The 13558-nt window shown below is 43.8% G+C and overlaps 1 protein-coding gene across 5 annotated transcripts in view; it reads left to right on the top strand.

The window, feature by feature from the left end:
* Positions 1–13558, top strand: part of FSD1L (fibronectin type III and SPRY domain containing 1 like) — a 153816-nt gene that overhangs the window by 134216 nt on the left and 6042 nt on the right. For 2 of the 5 annotated variants that reach the window (XM_082270804.1, XM_082270802.1), the window contains 2 exons: positions 3152–3240; positions 10954–11948. In XM_082270804.1, coding sequence (XP_082126930.1) covers positions 3152–3240; positions 10954–11076 — 212 coding nt within the window. In that variant the 3' untranslated portion in view covers positions 11077–11948. Of the gene's footprint in view, positions 1–3151; positions 3241–10953; positions 11950–13558 lie in introns of those variants that run through there. The other 3 variants (XR_014225833.1, XM_082270803.1, XM_082270805.1) reach the window with 3 other exon arrangements.

The raw sequence follows: 13558 nt of genomic DNA, 5'->3' as shown, positions 1-13558 counted from the left end.
TAATTAAATCCTCTGCCCTTAAAACATTACCTTTGGATAGTAAAACATTTATTTTTCTGCCAGTAAATACCTTATACAGCCCACTTACTCTTTCTTATCTGGTAATTAGCTTAGGCTAATTACATCATTCGCAACTCTCTCTTTCTCACTCTAGTGAGAGTTTGCCTGCTAGGTTGGAGGGGTGACTCATAGGAGGGCCAATGAGATCTGCAGAGCTGGAGGGGGCTGGGTAAGGGGGGAGATAACAGGAGACTTAAGAGATCCATATGTATTCATACAGAGAGTAGAAATGTGCAGGCAAACAGTGGTTTGAGTGTGTCTGTATATATGTTTGTGTCTCTGTGTATATGTATATTATATATAGTATTTCACAAAAGTGTGTACACCCCTCACATTTTTTCAACACAGCCATTAATGTCTAAACCGCTGGCAACAAAAGTGAGTACACCCCTAAGTGAAAATGTCCAAATTGAGCTGGTGGATGTTAGAGACCTTGTGCTCTCCACCTTCCATTTGAGGATGCCCCACAGATGCTCAATAGAGTTTAGGTCTGGAGACATGCTTGGCCAGTCCATCACCTTTACCCTCAGCTTCTTTAGCAAGGCAGTGGTCGTCTTGGAGGTGGGTTTGGGGTCGTTATCTTGGAATACTGCCCTACGGCCCAGTCTCTGAAGTGAGGGGATCATGCTCTGCTTCAGTATGTCACAGTACATGTTGGCATTCATGGTTCCCTCAATGAACTGTAGCTCCCTAGTGACGGCAGCACTCATGCAGCCACAGACCATGACACTCCCACCACCATGCTTGACTGTAAGCAAGACATACTTGTCTTTGTACTCCTCACCTGGTTGCCACCACACACGCTTGACACCATCTGAACCAAATACGTTTATATTGGTCTCATCAGACTACAGGACATGGTTCCAGTAAACCACGTCCTTAGTCTGCTTTTCTTCAGCAAACGGTTTGCAGGCATTCTTGTTCATCATCTTTAGAAGAGGCTTCCTTCTGGGACAACAGCTATGCAGACTAATTTGATGCAGTGTGCGGGGTATGGTCTGAGCACTGACAGGCTGACCCCCCACCCCTTCAACCTCTGCAGCAATGTTGGCAGCACTCATATGTCTATTTCCCAAAGGCAGTCTCTGGATATGACGCTGAGCACATGCACTCAACATCTTTGGTCGAACATGGCGAGGCCCGTTCTGAGTGGAACCTGTCCTGTTAAACCGCTGTATGGTCTTGGCCACCGTGCTGTAGCTCAGTTTCAGGGTCTTCTTATAGCCTAGGCCATCTTTATGTAAAACAACAATTCTTTTTTTCAGATCCTCAGAGAGTTGTTTGCCATGAGGTGCTATGTTAATCTTCCAGTGACCAATATGAGAGAGGGAGAGCAATGGCACCAAATTTAACACACCTGCTCCCCATTCACACCTGAAACCTTGTAACACCAACGAGTCACTTGACAGCGGGGAGGGGAAAATAGCTAATTGGGCCCAATGTGGACATTTTCAATTAGGGGTGTACTCACTTTTGTTGCCAGCAGTTTAGACATTAATGGCTGTGTGTTGAGTTATTTTGAGGGGACAGCAAATTTACACCGTTATACAAGCTATACACTCACTACTTTACATTGTAGCACAGTGTCATTTCTTCAGTGGGGTCACATGAAAAGATAGAAATAAATATTTACAAAGATTTGAGGGGTGTACTCACTTTTGTGAGATGCTGCGTATATATATATATATATATATATATATATATATATGTGTGTGTGTGTGTGGTGTCTGTGTAAATCTAGGAAGTGAACAAGCAGCAGCTTCAGCTTCCCACAGTTAAAATGGCTGGAGTGCCAACGTAGTGGAGGGAGATTTCTTCAGCATACTTGGCAAGTGCAGAATCACAGTATATACAAAATAATATGTAAAGTCGTTGGAGGGAAGCTTTAGAATGGCAAATATGTTTTTATTACAAATTATGTGAGCAGACTGCACTTCCTCTTTAGTGATCATAATGAAGTAGATATAAACAAAAGGATAGCTAGTAGCCTTTCTAGTGCATATATTGTACAGTCATTTATGAGAATAGTGTTATGAACTAAACAAGTTTATTAAGTGTATAAAGCTTTTTTTTTTTTATTACTGTATTTTCTGGCGTATAAGACTACTTTTGAACCTCAAAAAAATACCCCAAAAATGGGGGGTCGTCTTATATGCAGAGTATAATATCTCCAAGGTAACCTAAGTATAAGTATTACCGGTAGATGAAAATTAGGGGGGTCGTCTTATACGCCCAGTCGTCTTATACGCCGGAAAATACGGTATTTATTTTTTTTTTTTTTACTAATCACACATGCAGTAACTATTAAGGCAATACTCGAGGCAAGCACCTAAATGCACAGCTAAAATACATATATACAATATATATATATATATATATATATCTTTTTTTTTTTTTTTTTGTTCCCTGTCAAAGAAATCAAAGAATTTGTTAATCTGTACAGCCAATCCTATGATTTACATACATTCACACTACATATAGTTCCTGATCAAGCAATTCATCTTTCTGGTTCAGCCATGAACCTTCCTACTGTATTGTCGCCTCTCTACCTTTTTCATTGGTCATTGAACAGTAAATCAGCATCATCACCTCTGTGTAGTCAACAGATAGCTGAGCCAATATTTAGCTATGGTAAACCAGTAAGTAGCACCTTATAGTGCCCTTAGTCACTAGCAGAGGTGTATATATTCCAGGAAGGGGAGACAACATTTTAAATCCTTTGGTAGTTAAAACAGCAAACATATATATAACTGTGTATTCAGGAAAAAGCAAATTATACAGTACATTACTCTTACTTTGTCAATAATATACTGATCTAATATTGTTTGTTAACAGAAACTTTGTTTTTATTTCCTATGTTTCTTCTTAAATGCTATAAAAATAGACTAGAACCTAAATTAGATTTATTTCACACCAGTATTACTTTCTATAATTTCACTGTATTATTGCCTGTTATTGCAAAGCAGTTATTTCCTATCTGCACCATGTTTTTTACTTTATTACCTCTCATGGTCTTTAAATTGGTTTTGTTATATTTATTGTTCATTAGATGTATTCTGTTTACACCAGTAATCATTTTTTTTCTTCACAGGTCAACTTTCATTTTATAATTCTGACACAAAGCAATTACTTCATAGTTTTAAAACAAAATTTACGCAGCCAGTTGTTCCTGCATTTATGGTAAGTATAAAAGGTAACATGATTATTTTCTTTTTGTTCATTATATACCATCAGTAACATATTTATCCTTGCAACCCCCCATATAAACCAAGAGTTGTTGTTAAAGTAAGGCCAGCATAAAAGATATAAAACTTCCTAAGAACAAACATAAAAATATACCCGCCAATACTCACTTCTGGGCAACTCTGGCATGTATAGATATGCTTAAATTGTACTGGAGTGGCAATACAAGGTCTGAACATTTGTCATGTCTGAAGGATTATTTTGGAAGTTAAGGCCCGTACACACGTACCGATTGTCGGCCGTAAATATTCGGCCAACGGCCGATCGGCCGATTGTCGGCTTGTTAGTACGATGCTTCTGACAACCGACTGCGACTTTTCGGCCAAACAAAATCTGGTGTACAGGCTATAAAATTTTTGTAGGCCAACAAAGAACGGCCGATTGTTCGTCAGTCAGTACAGATTTCGGCCGACCAAAAAGCAGATGAGCAAGACTGGCCATGCTCAGAGAAGAAAAAACACACTGAAAGTTAACCATCACATGACATCACTTCTGCAGTCGGTTGTTGTTGGCCGACAAAATTCATGTGCAGTCTTTAGCACTTTTCAACCTACACGACAGCACCGGACAAAAGACGGCCGAACGGTCGGCCGACAATCGGTGCGTGTGTACGGGGCTTTATTCTAGTTTTTTTTTTTTCTAATGGAAGACTCTGTCAAAATCTTTTGTGTTGTGAAAGAGGATGAGTAGCCTGTATGAAAACTATTCTTACATTTTTTTCCTCCTGCTCAGTCTAGCAAAGTGCAGTCAGCTACCCTAATTTCTCCTACTGATTATGCTTTTTTGGCTTTACTTTCATGGATCACAAGAGCTTAGATAGTTCTGCACTCTTGTGACCAGTTTTCAGCCCGTTGTCGGCTAACTTCACAGACCCAGTCCAGGCTCTAAAAAAAGATTTTGACCATATGAACGGGATCTGCCCAGAAGCCTGAATGGGCAGCTGGCTCAGCCTTTCAGCAATCAAATAAGAGCCTAAACCAGCTGCTTCTGCTCTCTCCAAATTCCAGAGCTTCAGTAAGCACTGGAGGGGAAGAGCAGAGAGCCAGTAACTGACAGCCCCCATCTCACTGAAGGCTGAAGACCGAGAGCTGAGCGATTAATGATGTTTGATTGTTCAGATCTCAGTCTTAAGGGCGGCAAGGGACAGCTGCAGCTGGGGTCGGTGCTGCAGCCATCTAGAAAAGTATGTATGTTTATTTTTTTATAATGCCATACACAACCTAGCTATCCATCACCTTTAACCCTAAATAATGAATCAATTTGCACAGATGTCTTCTTTGTTAACTAAAAAGTGCAAATTCACTAATATAATAGTGTATGGCACTTTTTAGTTGTGTATGGCATATTTTATCAGACTGCTTAGAAAATTGTTGGGAGTTTAGTGAAATCTGAAGGTCACCACAGAGACCCTTCAGATGCAACTAAAATCTTTTATTCCATACAGTTAATTTTCAGGCAGAACCAGGTACATAGTACAAAAAAAAAAAAATGAGTTCTCACATTTTTATAACATTTTGGTGTCATACACTGTATAGGGATTGTTGTCTAGTGATCTGTTGAAATGTGATTCAGAAATGATGAGCACCCATTTTTAGAAGCTAAAGCCTCAGGTAAAATTAACCTGTAGTATGGCAATACAAGTTAAAACTAAGACTGTAGCTGACTGTGGCACCCAATGGAGAAACGAGTACCCCTTCTCGCCTCTCACAACCCATTACCTGGTTCATGAGTGACCTACCTCTGAATAAGGTTCCTAAAGGTTTTACAGATACAGACTTTTAAAAAGTCAGTATTTAAATATGAAGTTGGTATAACTCTGGTGTCAATAAGGGAAGCTGGGTTGTTACAGGCATGCCGTCATAGCTTATGAATAGGTAGAAACCTTTTTGGTTACGTCCCTGGGGCAGTCCCAGAGGGTATACCATCACTTCCTGCTGGAGGACTCCAGTTTTTTTCTGCCTAGTCAGGAGTAAGGACCTGGCTCTCTGCTGGGATCTGCAGTCCTGGCATTTTTTTAAATGGAATTTTTTACTTTTCCTTTATTTTTGTTCCTGTGTGAGCTGCATTCAACTGTTCCTGTGTGTACTACAATCAACAGCCAGACTGGACGACTCACTGGATATACTAGATCCTTACAGTCCTCCCAGTTTGACCTGCGAGCGTGACCCAACTATTAGCTCTGCGCTAGGTTGGCAGCGACATAGCAGGACGGGGGCTGACCCGTGAGTGAAACACCTCGTGAGGTTGCATAGCCCTGGTCACGACAACAGTCACGATCAGAGTTGCAGCGTACCTCAGGCCGCAGCACCCCCATTCCAAGATGGTACGGTGGACTGCTGGGCGTGGCGCCCACCTGGTGCCTGTGGTATGGTGAGTAGTGTCCCCCCTCCTTTCCTGCGGAATTGCTGGGGTGGTCGCGGGCCCCCCTCATGGGGATGGTAGGCCCTCCTGTGTCCTTCCTCCCCCTTGTGTTTCTCCCCTTCTCCTTTGTGAGGTTCCCCCCTAAATTAGTGTCCTCATCTGAACCCCTGTCCCACCCCCTGGCCCCTTTTAGGGGGATGGGTGAAATTGGGTAGGGGGGCTGCATGGTGCTGAGCTGGAGGAGCGGTGGGTGATGCTGCTGTCGGCCCCCTGTAGGGGGTGTCCATACCTGGGTGCTGGGGGGGTCCCTCCTGGGGCCTGTGAATTTTTCCCTGGGGTCCAGGGTCCCATGCAGCGCCACGTGGTGCCACCATTTTTGCCGTGGTCTCTGTATTCCCGGCTTCGGCGGCCATGTTTGTGTAGTCCAGCAGCCATGTTTTTGGTTTCCCCATAGTGTTTCAATGGTGACCATTTTCCTATAGTCTGATGCAATGCTAAGGCTGCGGGGGTCTCCAGTGTCAGGTCAGCATTTCCTTTTCCTCTTTCCAGCAGTGTGGCAGACCGCTTTGGCGCTCTCCAGCTCGGGTAGTGAGTCTCTGGGGGTATCTATTCTTCCTCTGCTGTATCCAGCGCCGAGGGTGCGCTGATTCTTGTGGTACGCAGCGGTGCACAGGGTCGAGGGGCCTCCCGTTTAAGTGGTTTTTGCTCCAGTGCGGTCTCGTTTAACCCTTTATGGTCATGGAGCCTATGGAGCGCGTTTCACCACCCGATCCACTCCTGGAAGCTGCAGGACCCTCTGGGTCTCAATCTGCCCTGGTGGCCATGACGGCAGCCCTGCAGCGAAAAGTAAATATGGACCTGCAAAGGAGACCTGGCAAGAAGCGCCCCCACCTTCACCTGTATCCTCTGCTTCCTCAGATTCTGAGGTGGATTTGGCCGCCGTGGACGAGAGTCAGCCCGATGGATCTGCGTCCATGCACGCTGAGTGCTCTAATAGTGAGGATGAGTCCTCCTCCTCTGCCACGCATGAAAAGCGCTAGTGGAGGTCCCGATTGTATCAGTGCGGGAAACTTGAAAGTTGGGGTACACAGCGGCTGCTGCGTTGGCGACGCCTGTGCAATTTGGCACCCGCAAATCTTCCAAGGTGACTAAGGTGTTTCCCTTTCCTGCCTATTTTGACGAGATTGTTACTAGTCAGTGGGGTTCCCCAAAACGCATGGTTGGAATACCTAAGCATTTTGCTAGGAGATATCCCTTTGAGGATTGAAGAAACTAACGGTTCCACCAGGTTTCCAGGCTAAATAAGGCCACACTTTTGCCAGTGGAGGATTCCCCGTCTTTTAAAGACCCTGTGGACAAAAGAGCCGATGCTCTGGTCTGGTACCTCTTCACCGTGGCTGGTTCAATTTTAAGACTGGTGTTTGCTATCACCTTGGTATCCCAGACCTTAATGGAATGGGCTAAGATTTTGCACCAGGATCTGGAGGGGAGTCGACACACTTCTGAGCTGGCGGATCAATTGATTTAAGAGTTACAGTATATTTGTGATGCATCCCTGGATGCGGCCCCCTTGGCCGGCAGGGTTTCTGTGACGGTGGTGATCCTTCGTCGCATGATTTTCAATAAAGGTGCTGACTGATCTTCATTTTGTAGGTGACTGTCTGTTCGTTGCCTCTATGGAAGAGATCATTAAGGGCCTTACGGTAGGCAAGAGTACATTGCTTCCAAGGCTGCCTAGGGCAAGGAACCTCGTTGTAAGCAGGGTCCCTTCTTTTCGGCTCACAAGCGGCCCTTTTGTCCAGCTGGCTAGCTGGAAAAAGGCTCGAGATCCACCAGTAGCTATGTGGGAGGCTCCAAGAGACCCTCAAATGGTAAGTCCAAAGCAGGCACTTCTGCTTCCGCAGACAAGCCTTCCCCAGCCGGAAGAGGCGCCCTCACCCACGTTTGAGGTGGGGGGACATCTTCGCTTCTTACCAGGTCAGTGTGACCTTGCTCATTCAGGACAAATGGGTCCACAAACTAATTTGGTTCCGTTACAAGATCAAGTTTCGGTCCTTGCCTCCAGCAAGGTTCTTTCCTTCCAACTTACGCCTGTCTCCAGAGCAGTGCGGGACCTATTAGCACAAGAAGTTATTGTGCCGGTTCCAGAGTTGGAACGTTTCCAAGGTTTTTATTCAAATCTGTTTACAGTTCCCAGGAAGGAAGGCAAGGTTCGTCCGATCTTTGATCTCAAGGCTCTGAACCACTTTGTGCGGGTTCAGAAATTTTGCATGGAGTCCATCTGCACAGTAGTAGTTTTTCTTCATCAAGGAGATCTGCTAGCTTCTATCAATCTCAAGGACGCTTACCTGAATTTTCCAATATATGTCGGGCATCAGCGTTATTTCGTTTTGCCGTGGGCAAGGAGCACTTTCAATTTGTGGTATTACCCTTTGATCTCAGCTCCTTGAGTGTTCACAAAGGTTTTGGCCCCAGTGTTGGCCTTGTTACAGTTGAAGGGGGATGCGGTACTAGGTTACCTGGATGATCTGATTCTGCGTGCGGCGTCTTCCTCAGCTCCAGAAGCCGACTTGAACATTACGGTGCGAACTCTGCAGGAGTTCGGGTGGACAATGAATTTTCATAAATCTGCACTGTTTTCGTCCACAAAGCTGGACTACTTGGGTCTGACGCTGGATTAAGCATCAGCCCGGGTGTTTCTTACTCAGACAAAACTTCTGAAGCTACAGGATGCATGTTCCGCTCCTGTTGTCCAACCATCGATCGTCACTCAGGACTTGCATGCAAGTGCAGGGTCTGATGGTCTCCACCTTTGAGGCGGTTCCGTTTGCGCAGTTCCACACCATACCTTTGCAAAGGGAGATTCTGATCAAATGGATCAAGGATCCGCTGTCATTGGACAATTTGATCCTGTTGAGTCGGTGTTCAAGGGAGTCTCTCCTATGGTGGCTCCGCTCCTCGGCTCTACATCTGGGAAAATCTTTTCTTTCCCTGTACTGGACTGTAATCACCATGGATGCCAGTTTGTCCGGATGGACGGGTGTCTTGGTAGTGTGTTTGGCCCAAGGTGTCAGGACTCGTGAGGAGTCCAGGTTGCCGATCAACATCCTGGAAATTCAGGCGTTCAGACTCTGTCTGTCTCAATGGACAGATTGTCTGCAGGGACGCCCTGTACGGATACAATCAGACAATGCTACGGCTGTGGCATATGTCAATCATCAAGGGGGCATGAGTGCCCTGGTGGCCTGGGAAGTGGCCAGCATCTTGAGGTGGGCAGAACGATATGTTCCGGCCCTCTCTGCTGTGCACATTCCGAGGGTAGAGAATTGGCAAGCGTCAGAAGTTGGGTCGAGGAGATCGGTCTCCTCATCCGGAGGTATTTCATAAACTGTGTCTTCGGTGGGGGACCCCGATGTGGACCTGCTGGCTTCCCGTCTCAACAGGAAGGTGCAGAGGTTTGTGTCAAGATCTCTGGATCCTCTGGCTGATGCCGCAGACGCTCTGGTGGCCCCTTGGGGTCAGTATTGTCTGATTTACGCCTTTTCTCCAATACAACCTCTTTTAAAACTGCTGCACAGAATCGAGGTAGAAGGAATTCCAGTCATTCTGGTGCCACCAGATTGGCCTCGCCGGTCTTGGTATGCAGGCCTGGTAAGGATGGTAGCAGACGTCCTTTGAAAACTTTCTCTCAGGGACCAGTCTTCCTTCCTGCTTTACGGTCGCTGGCTTTAACGGCTTAGCTATTGAAAGCCAGGTGCTGAAAGACAGAGGGCTGTCTGAGTCGGTGATTGAAGGCTAGGAAATCTACTTCCAGGAAGGTTTATCATCGAGTTTGGAAGGCGTACATTACTTGGTGTGAGTCGGGGGGGTTTTCTCCTCGCTCCTTTTCTGTGTCTTTCCTGTTGGAGTTTCTACATTTGGGTGCAGATCAACGTTTGGCTCTGGGCACCAACAAGGGCCAGACTTCAGCCTTGGCTAATTTTTTTAAAGGCCGTTTGCGGCAAAGTTCTTGGTTCACACTTTTGTGCAGGGAGTTCGCCATTTTGCTCCATTTGGCAGTTGGCTGCGTTGTCCTGTCGGTCACCTTACTTGGTGATACATAGGGACAAAGTGGTCTTGCGACCCTGTCAGGCGTTCCTTCCTAAGGTTGTTTCCGGGTTTCATTTGAATAAATACATTGTGCTACCGTCCCTATATTCTATGCATACACATCTTAAGGAAATTGCCCTACATTCTTTAGATGTGGTAAGGGGGATTCGGGTTTACCTGGCAGTGACTGAACCGATTAGAAAATCGGATTCTTTGTTTGTTCTTCGGATGGACCTCGTAAGGGGCTGGCCTCATCTACTGCGACCATTTCCAAGTGGATAAGGCAGATGGTGGTGCAGGCCTACTCCATTAAGGGTCAGGGTCCTCCTTTCCCTATTAAAGCTCATTCTAGGAAGGCGCTTAGTGCCTCCTGGTCCTTCCGTCATCAGGCGTTAGCGGTTCAGGTGTGCAAGGCGGCTGCGTGGTCGTCTGTACACACATTCACAAAATTTTATAAGGTGGATGTACTGGGTGGATAGTTGAGCTCCTGTTGTTCCTAGTTGAGCTCCTGTTGTTACCTGGTTGGCTATGTTTAGCCTTGTTGGGAGTTCTGTGTTTGCTGTGTTTTTTCACACTCCTCATGTTGACACTGCTTTGGAACATTCCACCAGTCTGAAGAATTTAAGCTGTGTCTGTCAGTGAACGAAAGAGAAAACTGTATTTTTGTCTTACCGTAAAATCCTTTTCTCTGAGGTTCACTGATGATACAGCACCCGCCCCTATGTTGGGGTTGAGTTTTTTGTTCTTCTGACACTGCTTGTTACAAACTGGAGTCCTACAGCAGGAAGTGATGGTATGCCCTCTTGGACTGCCCCAGGGGTGTAACCAAAAAGGTTTCCGCCTAGTCCTACTCCTGAAGAGAGAGCAGCATAATCCCACTGGTCTGAAGAATTTAAGCTGTGTCTGTCAGTGAACCTCAGAGAAAAGGATGTTACGTTAATACAAAAATCCAGTTTTTTTTATGCGTAGGTGCCCCAATGCATGCGTTTACGTTTGTACATGCGTATATGTACATGTTTCCCCTGTGCTCCACTGAATGTAATGCAGTGCAGATCGCACTGCGTTACATTCTTTCCCAGCCACATGGGTTTAGAGACACTTTAAGGCTTTAGAGCTCTGCATCACATATTGCATTTGGTGTGTCTAGCAAGCATTCAATCATTATAGCCATTTTATTCTATGTGTTTATTTTCTTTCCAGGCATGGTGTGGTGGGATCACATTGTACACAGGATTACAGGTTCCAAGTGCCGTCAGGACCCTTCAGAAGGCTGAAAATGGATTGAGCGGCTCGTCTAGTAGTTTAACCAGCAATGCCCAATAACATGGCCCTTTTAACCAACAGGATGAAAAGTTTGCTCTGACCAGAGTGGATTGTTAGTTTTTTTTTTTAATTATTATTTTATTTAGTGAAATTACGGTTGCTGTTTACCAAAATTAGGAGCAAACTGATCTTTTAGGTTGTTGACCTGCTGCTGCTCTGAAGCTTGCAGTATTTTTGGTGCCTGACCATGTGCTGCTCAGATCAAATGTTAGCATCTGCTGCAAATGTTCTAACAAGAGACTGAGTGATAGGAACTAGGCAGACAAAAAAAGAACAATATGCCACATTAGTAGGTTGTTTTTATAACCATGGATGCAGCCTTGAGCTTAATTTTAATTTTTCCACAACATCATCTCTGTACTTTTTAAGTGGAAGCCAGTGTTCTGTAGAGCAATTGTGGTTTTATAAAAGACTGTCTCTTAATTTGCTAAAATGTAAATATTCCTGACAACTTCATAATGTGTTTTTATGATACAGTGTATGCAAGTCTTTGAAGTAATATTGGGTACAGAATCAGGTGCTTGTTTACCAAGAAATACTGTATAAGTAAGTATTTATGATGTGGGGCCAAAAAGAAGAACTTTTTGGCTCATGTTGGCCTTGTCAATATAATTGGAATTAATATATTATATAGCACTGCAGTCTTAAAACAGAAAGGTTCAAATAGTCCATCACATTCACCACACATCCAGAAAACAAGGTATTTACTCTTTTAAGGTAAATTATTCCTTAGAACATATTTTGGGGTATATATAATTGGAAACATATTTGAGTTATCACTAGTGTTTACCTTAAGTCATTTTTACTTTCATGTAATTTTCACACCTATGCAAGGTTTGCTTTGCCATATTTACATCATTGTATTACGTATATAGACTTGTAGATTTTTCATGTAATAGCTATCACCATTTCATTCATTCATTCATTGCCCCCCCTAACAACTGATACTTTGTCATGTTTTTTTTTTTCCACTTAAATCCCCTGGCCTTTTCCTCCCTAAACCCCCTTGAGACACAGTGTTTTTTTTTTTTCTTAATTTTAGTGAAGTCTCGTTTCCACAAATTTTACCTTTTAGCATTTGTAGTCCATCCTAATGTATTATACATTATTTTTTGGCCCAAATAATTCTTAAATTTGGTAGCAAATTTGGATACATGTATTTTTTTTTTCCTTTTTTTTGGGGGGGAAATTGTAAAAAAATTTAAGAAAATTAATTTTTTAACAGGTAAAATTTATTCAAGTTATAAAGAATGTACAAGGGGGAAGGGGAGGAAAGAACACATTTCCCAAGCACATAGAGAAAGGAATTATAATATAATACAGTCACAGCTCTCAAATGCAATCAAGCAAATCAATTTGAGGATAACATTTACAGTGCCACAGAGGAAGCATTTGCCAGTCAACAAGCTGTTCTTTTGGGTACATAATTAAGGTGTGACAAAAGATTACAACAATAACTGTAATGTAACACCACACGTTTGAATGTGGAATGTAAGAGGGGATGACATGGAGAGTGAGGAAGGTGGGTAGTGGAGGAAGAAAGGCAAGGGGGGCCAAGCATAGCAAGAAAGTGTATTATCTTTATTGGGGGAGAATCAGATCGTAACTTGTTTGTATCTAGGCAGACCAGATCATGTCAAGTTTGGTCAGGCACCAATCTCCTTCGGATGGGAGTTTCAAATTGAGCAAGATTTCTCCACTGTTTAGATATTGTGGAGTCATTATAGAAACCTAACAGAAGAGCAAGTGGGTTTGAGCCCGGGGGGGTTCCCAGGACAGCAGCCAGGAAATTTAGTTAAATTAACTTATCCCTTACTGATATCATGAGTGCAGCATATACAGACTTCGGATCTTCCTCTTGAAGATCAGAGATGTCGCTCAGACATTGACAGAACATAGTGCCTAGTTTGTCATACATGTATACAGGGAGGAGAGTGTCTTTGATATAGGGTAGGATGAAGCAGTAAAGCTTTAATAGCCTCTTTCTGTATGGGTAGCAGCTGGAGGAACTGAGTTCTCTCAGCATGCCTGACCTTAATATATCTATAAAAAGAAAACATACAGTTGGGCAGGTTAGATTTTTCTTTCAACTAGTTAAAAATGCATTGATCGCCTGTTAGAAGAAGTTGACCAAGAGTTGTGATATCTGATCTTGCCCAAACATGATGATTAGGGATAATATCAAGGTGGTGAACGGTAGGGTTGCCCTGAAGAAGCATAAGGGACCAGGAGTTGGGAGAATGGGACCAAACAGTTGTGGTCTTCCACATCTGTAAGGTTTTTTCATAGGGGGTATGGGTTTGAGGGAGAAGTGGAGACCCTTAAAGCGGCTATTCAGCCTATTTCTAAATTGTTTCTTGTTGTTGAAATCCTTTCCCTCTCATATAAAACTATTGGATAGTAAATAAAAAAAAACATTTGCTATCTACCCACCTTTGTTTTTTAAAATATTCCCAATGTAAATGTTCCTGCTCTGATCGCA

The sequence above is a fragment of the Pelophylax lessonae genome, assembly GCF_965119305.1.
Source record: "Pelophylax lessonae genome assembly, chromosome: 1".
NCBI lineage: Eukaryota > Metazoa > Chordata > Amphibia > Anura > Ranidae > Pelophylax > Pelophylax lessonae.
The sequence above is the reverse complement of the archived record's forward strand: the minus strand, read 5'-3'. Positions and strand labels throughout refer to the sequence as shown.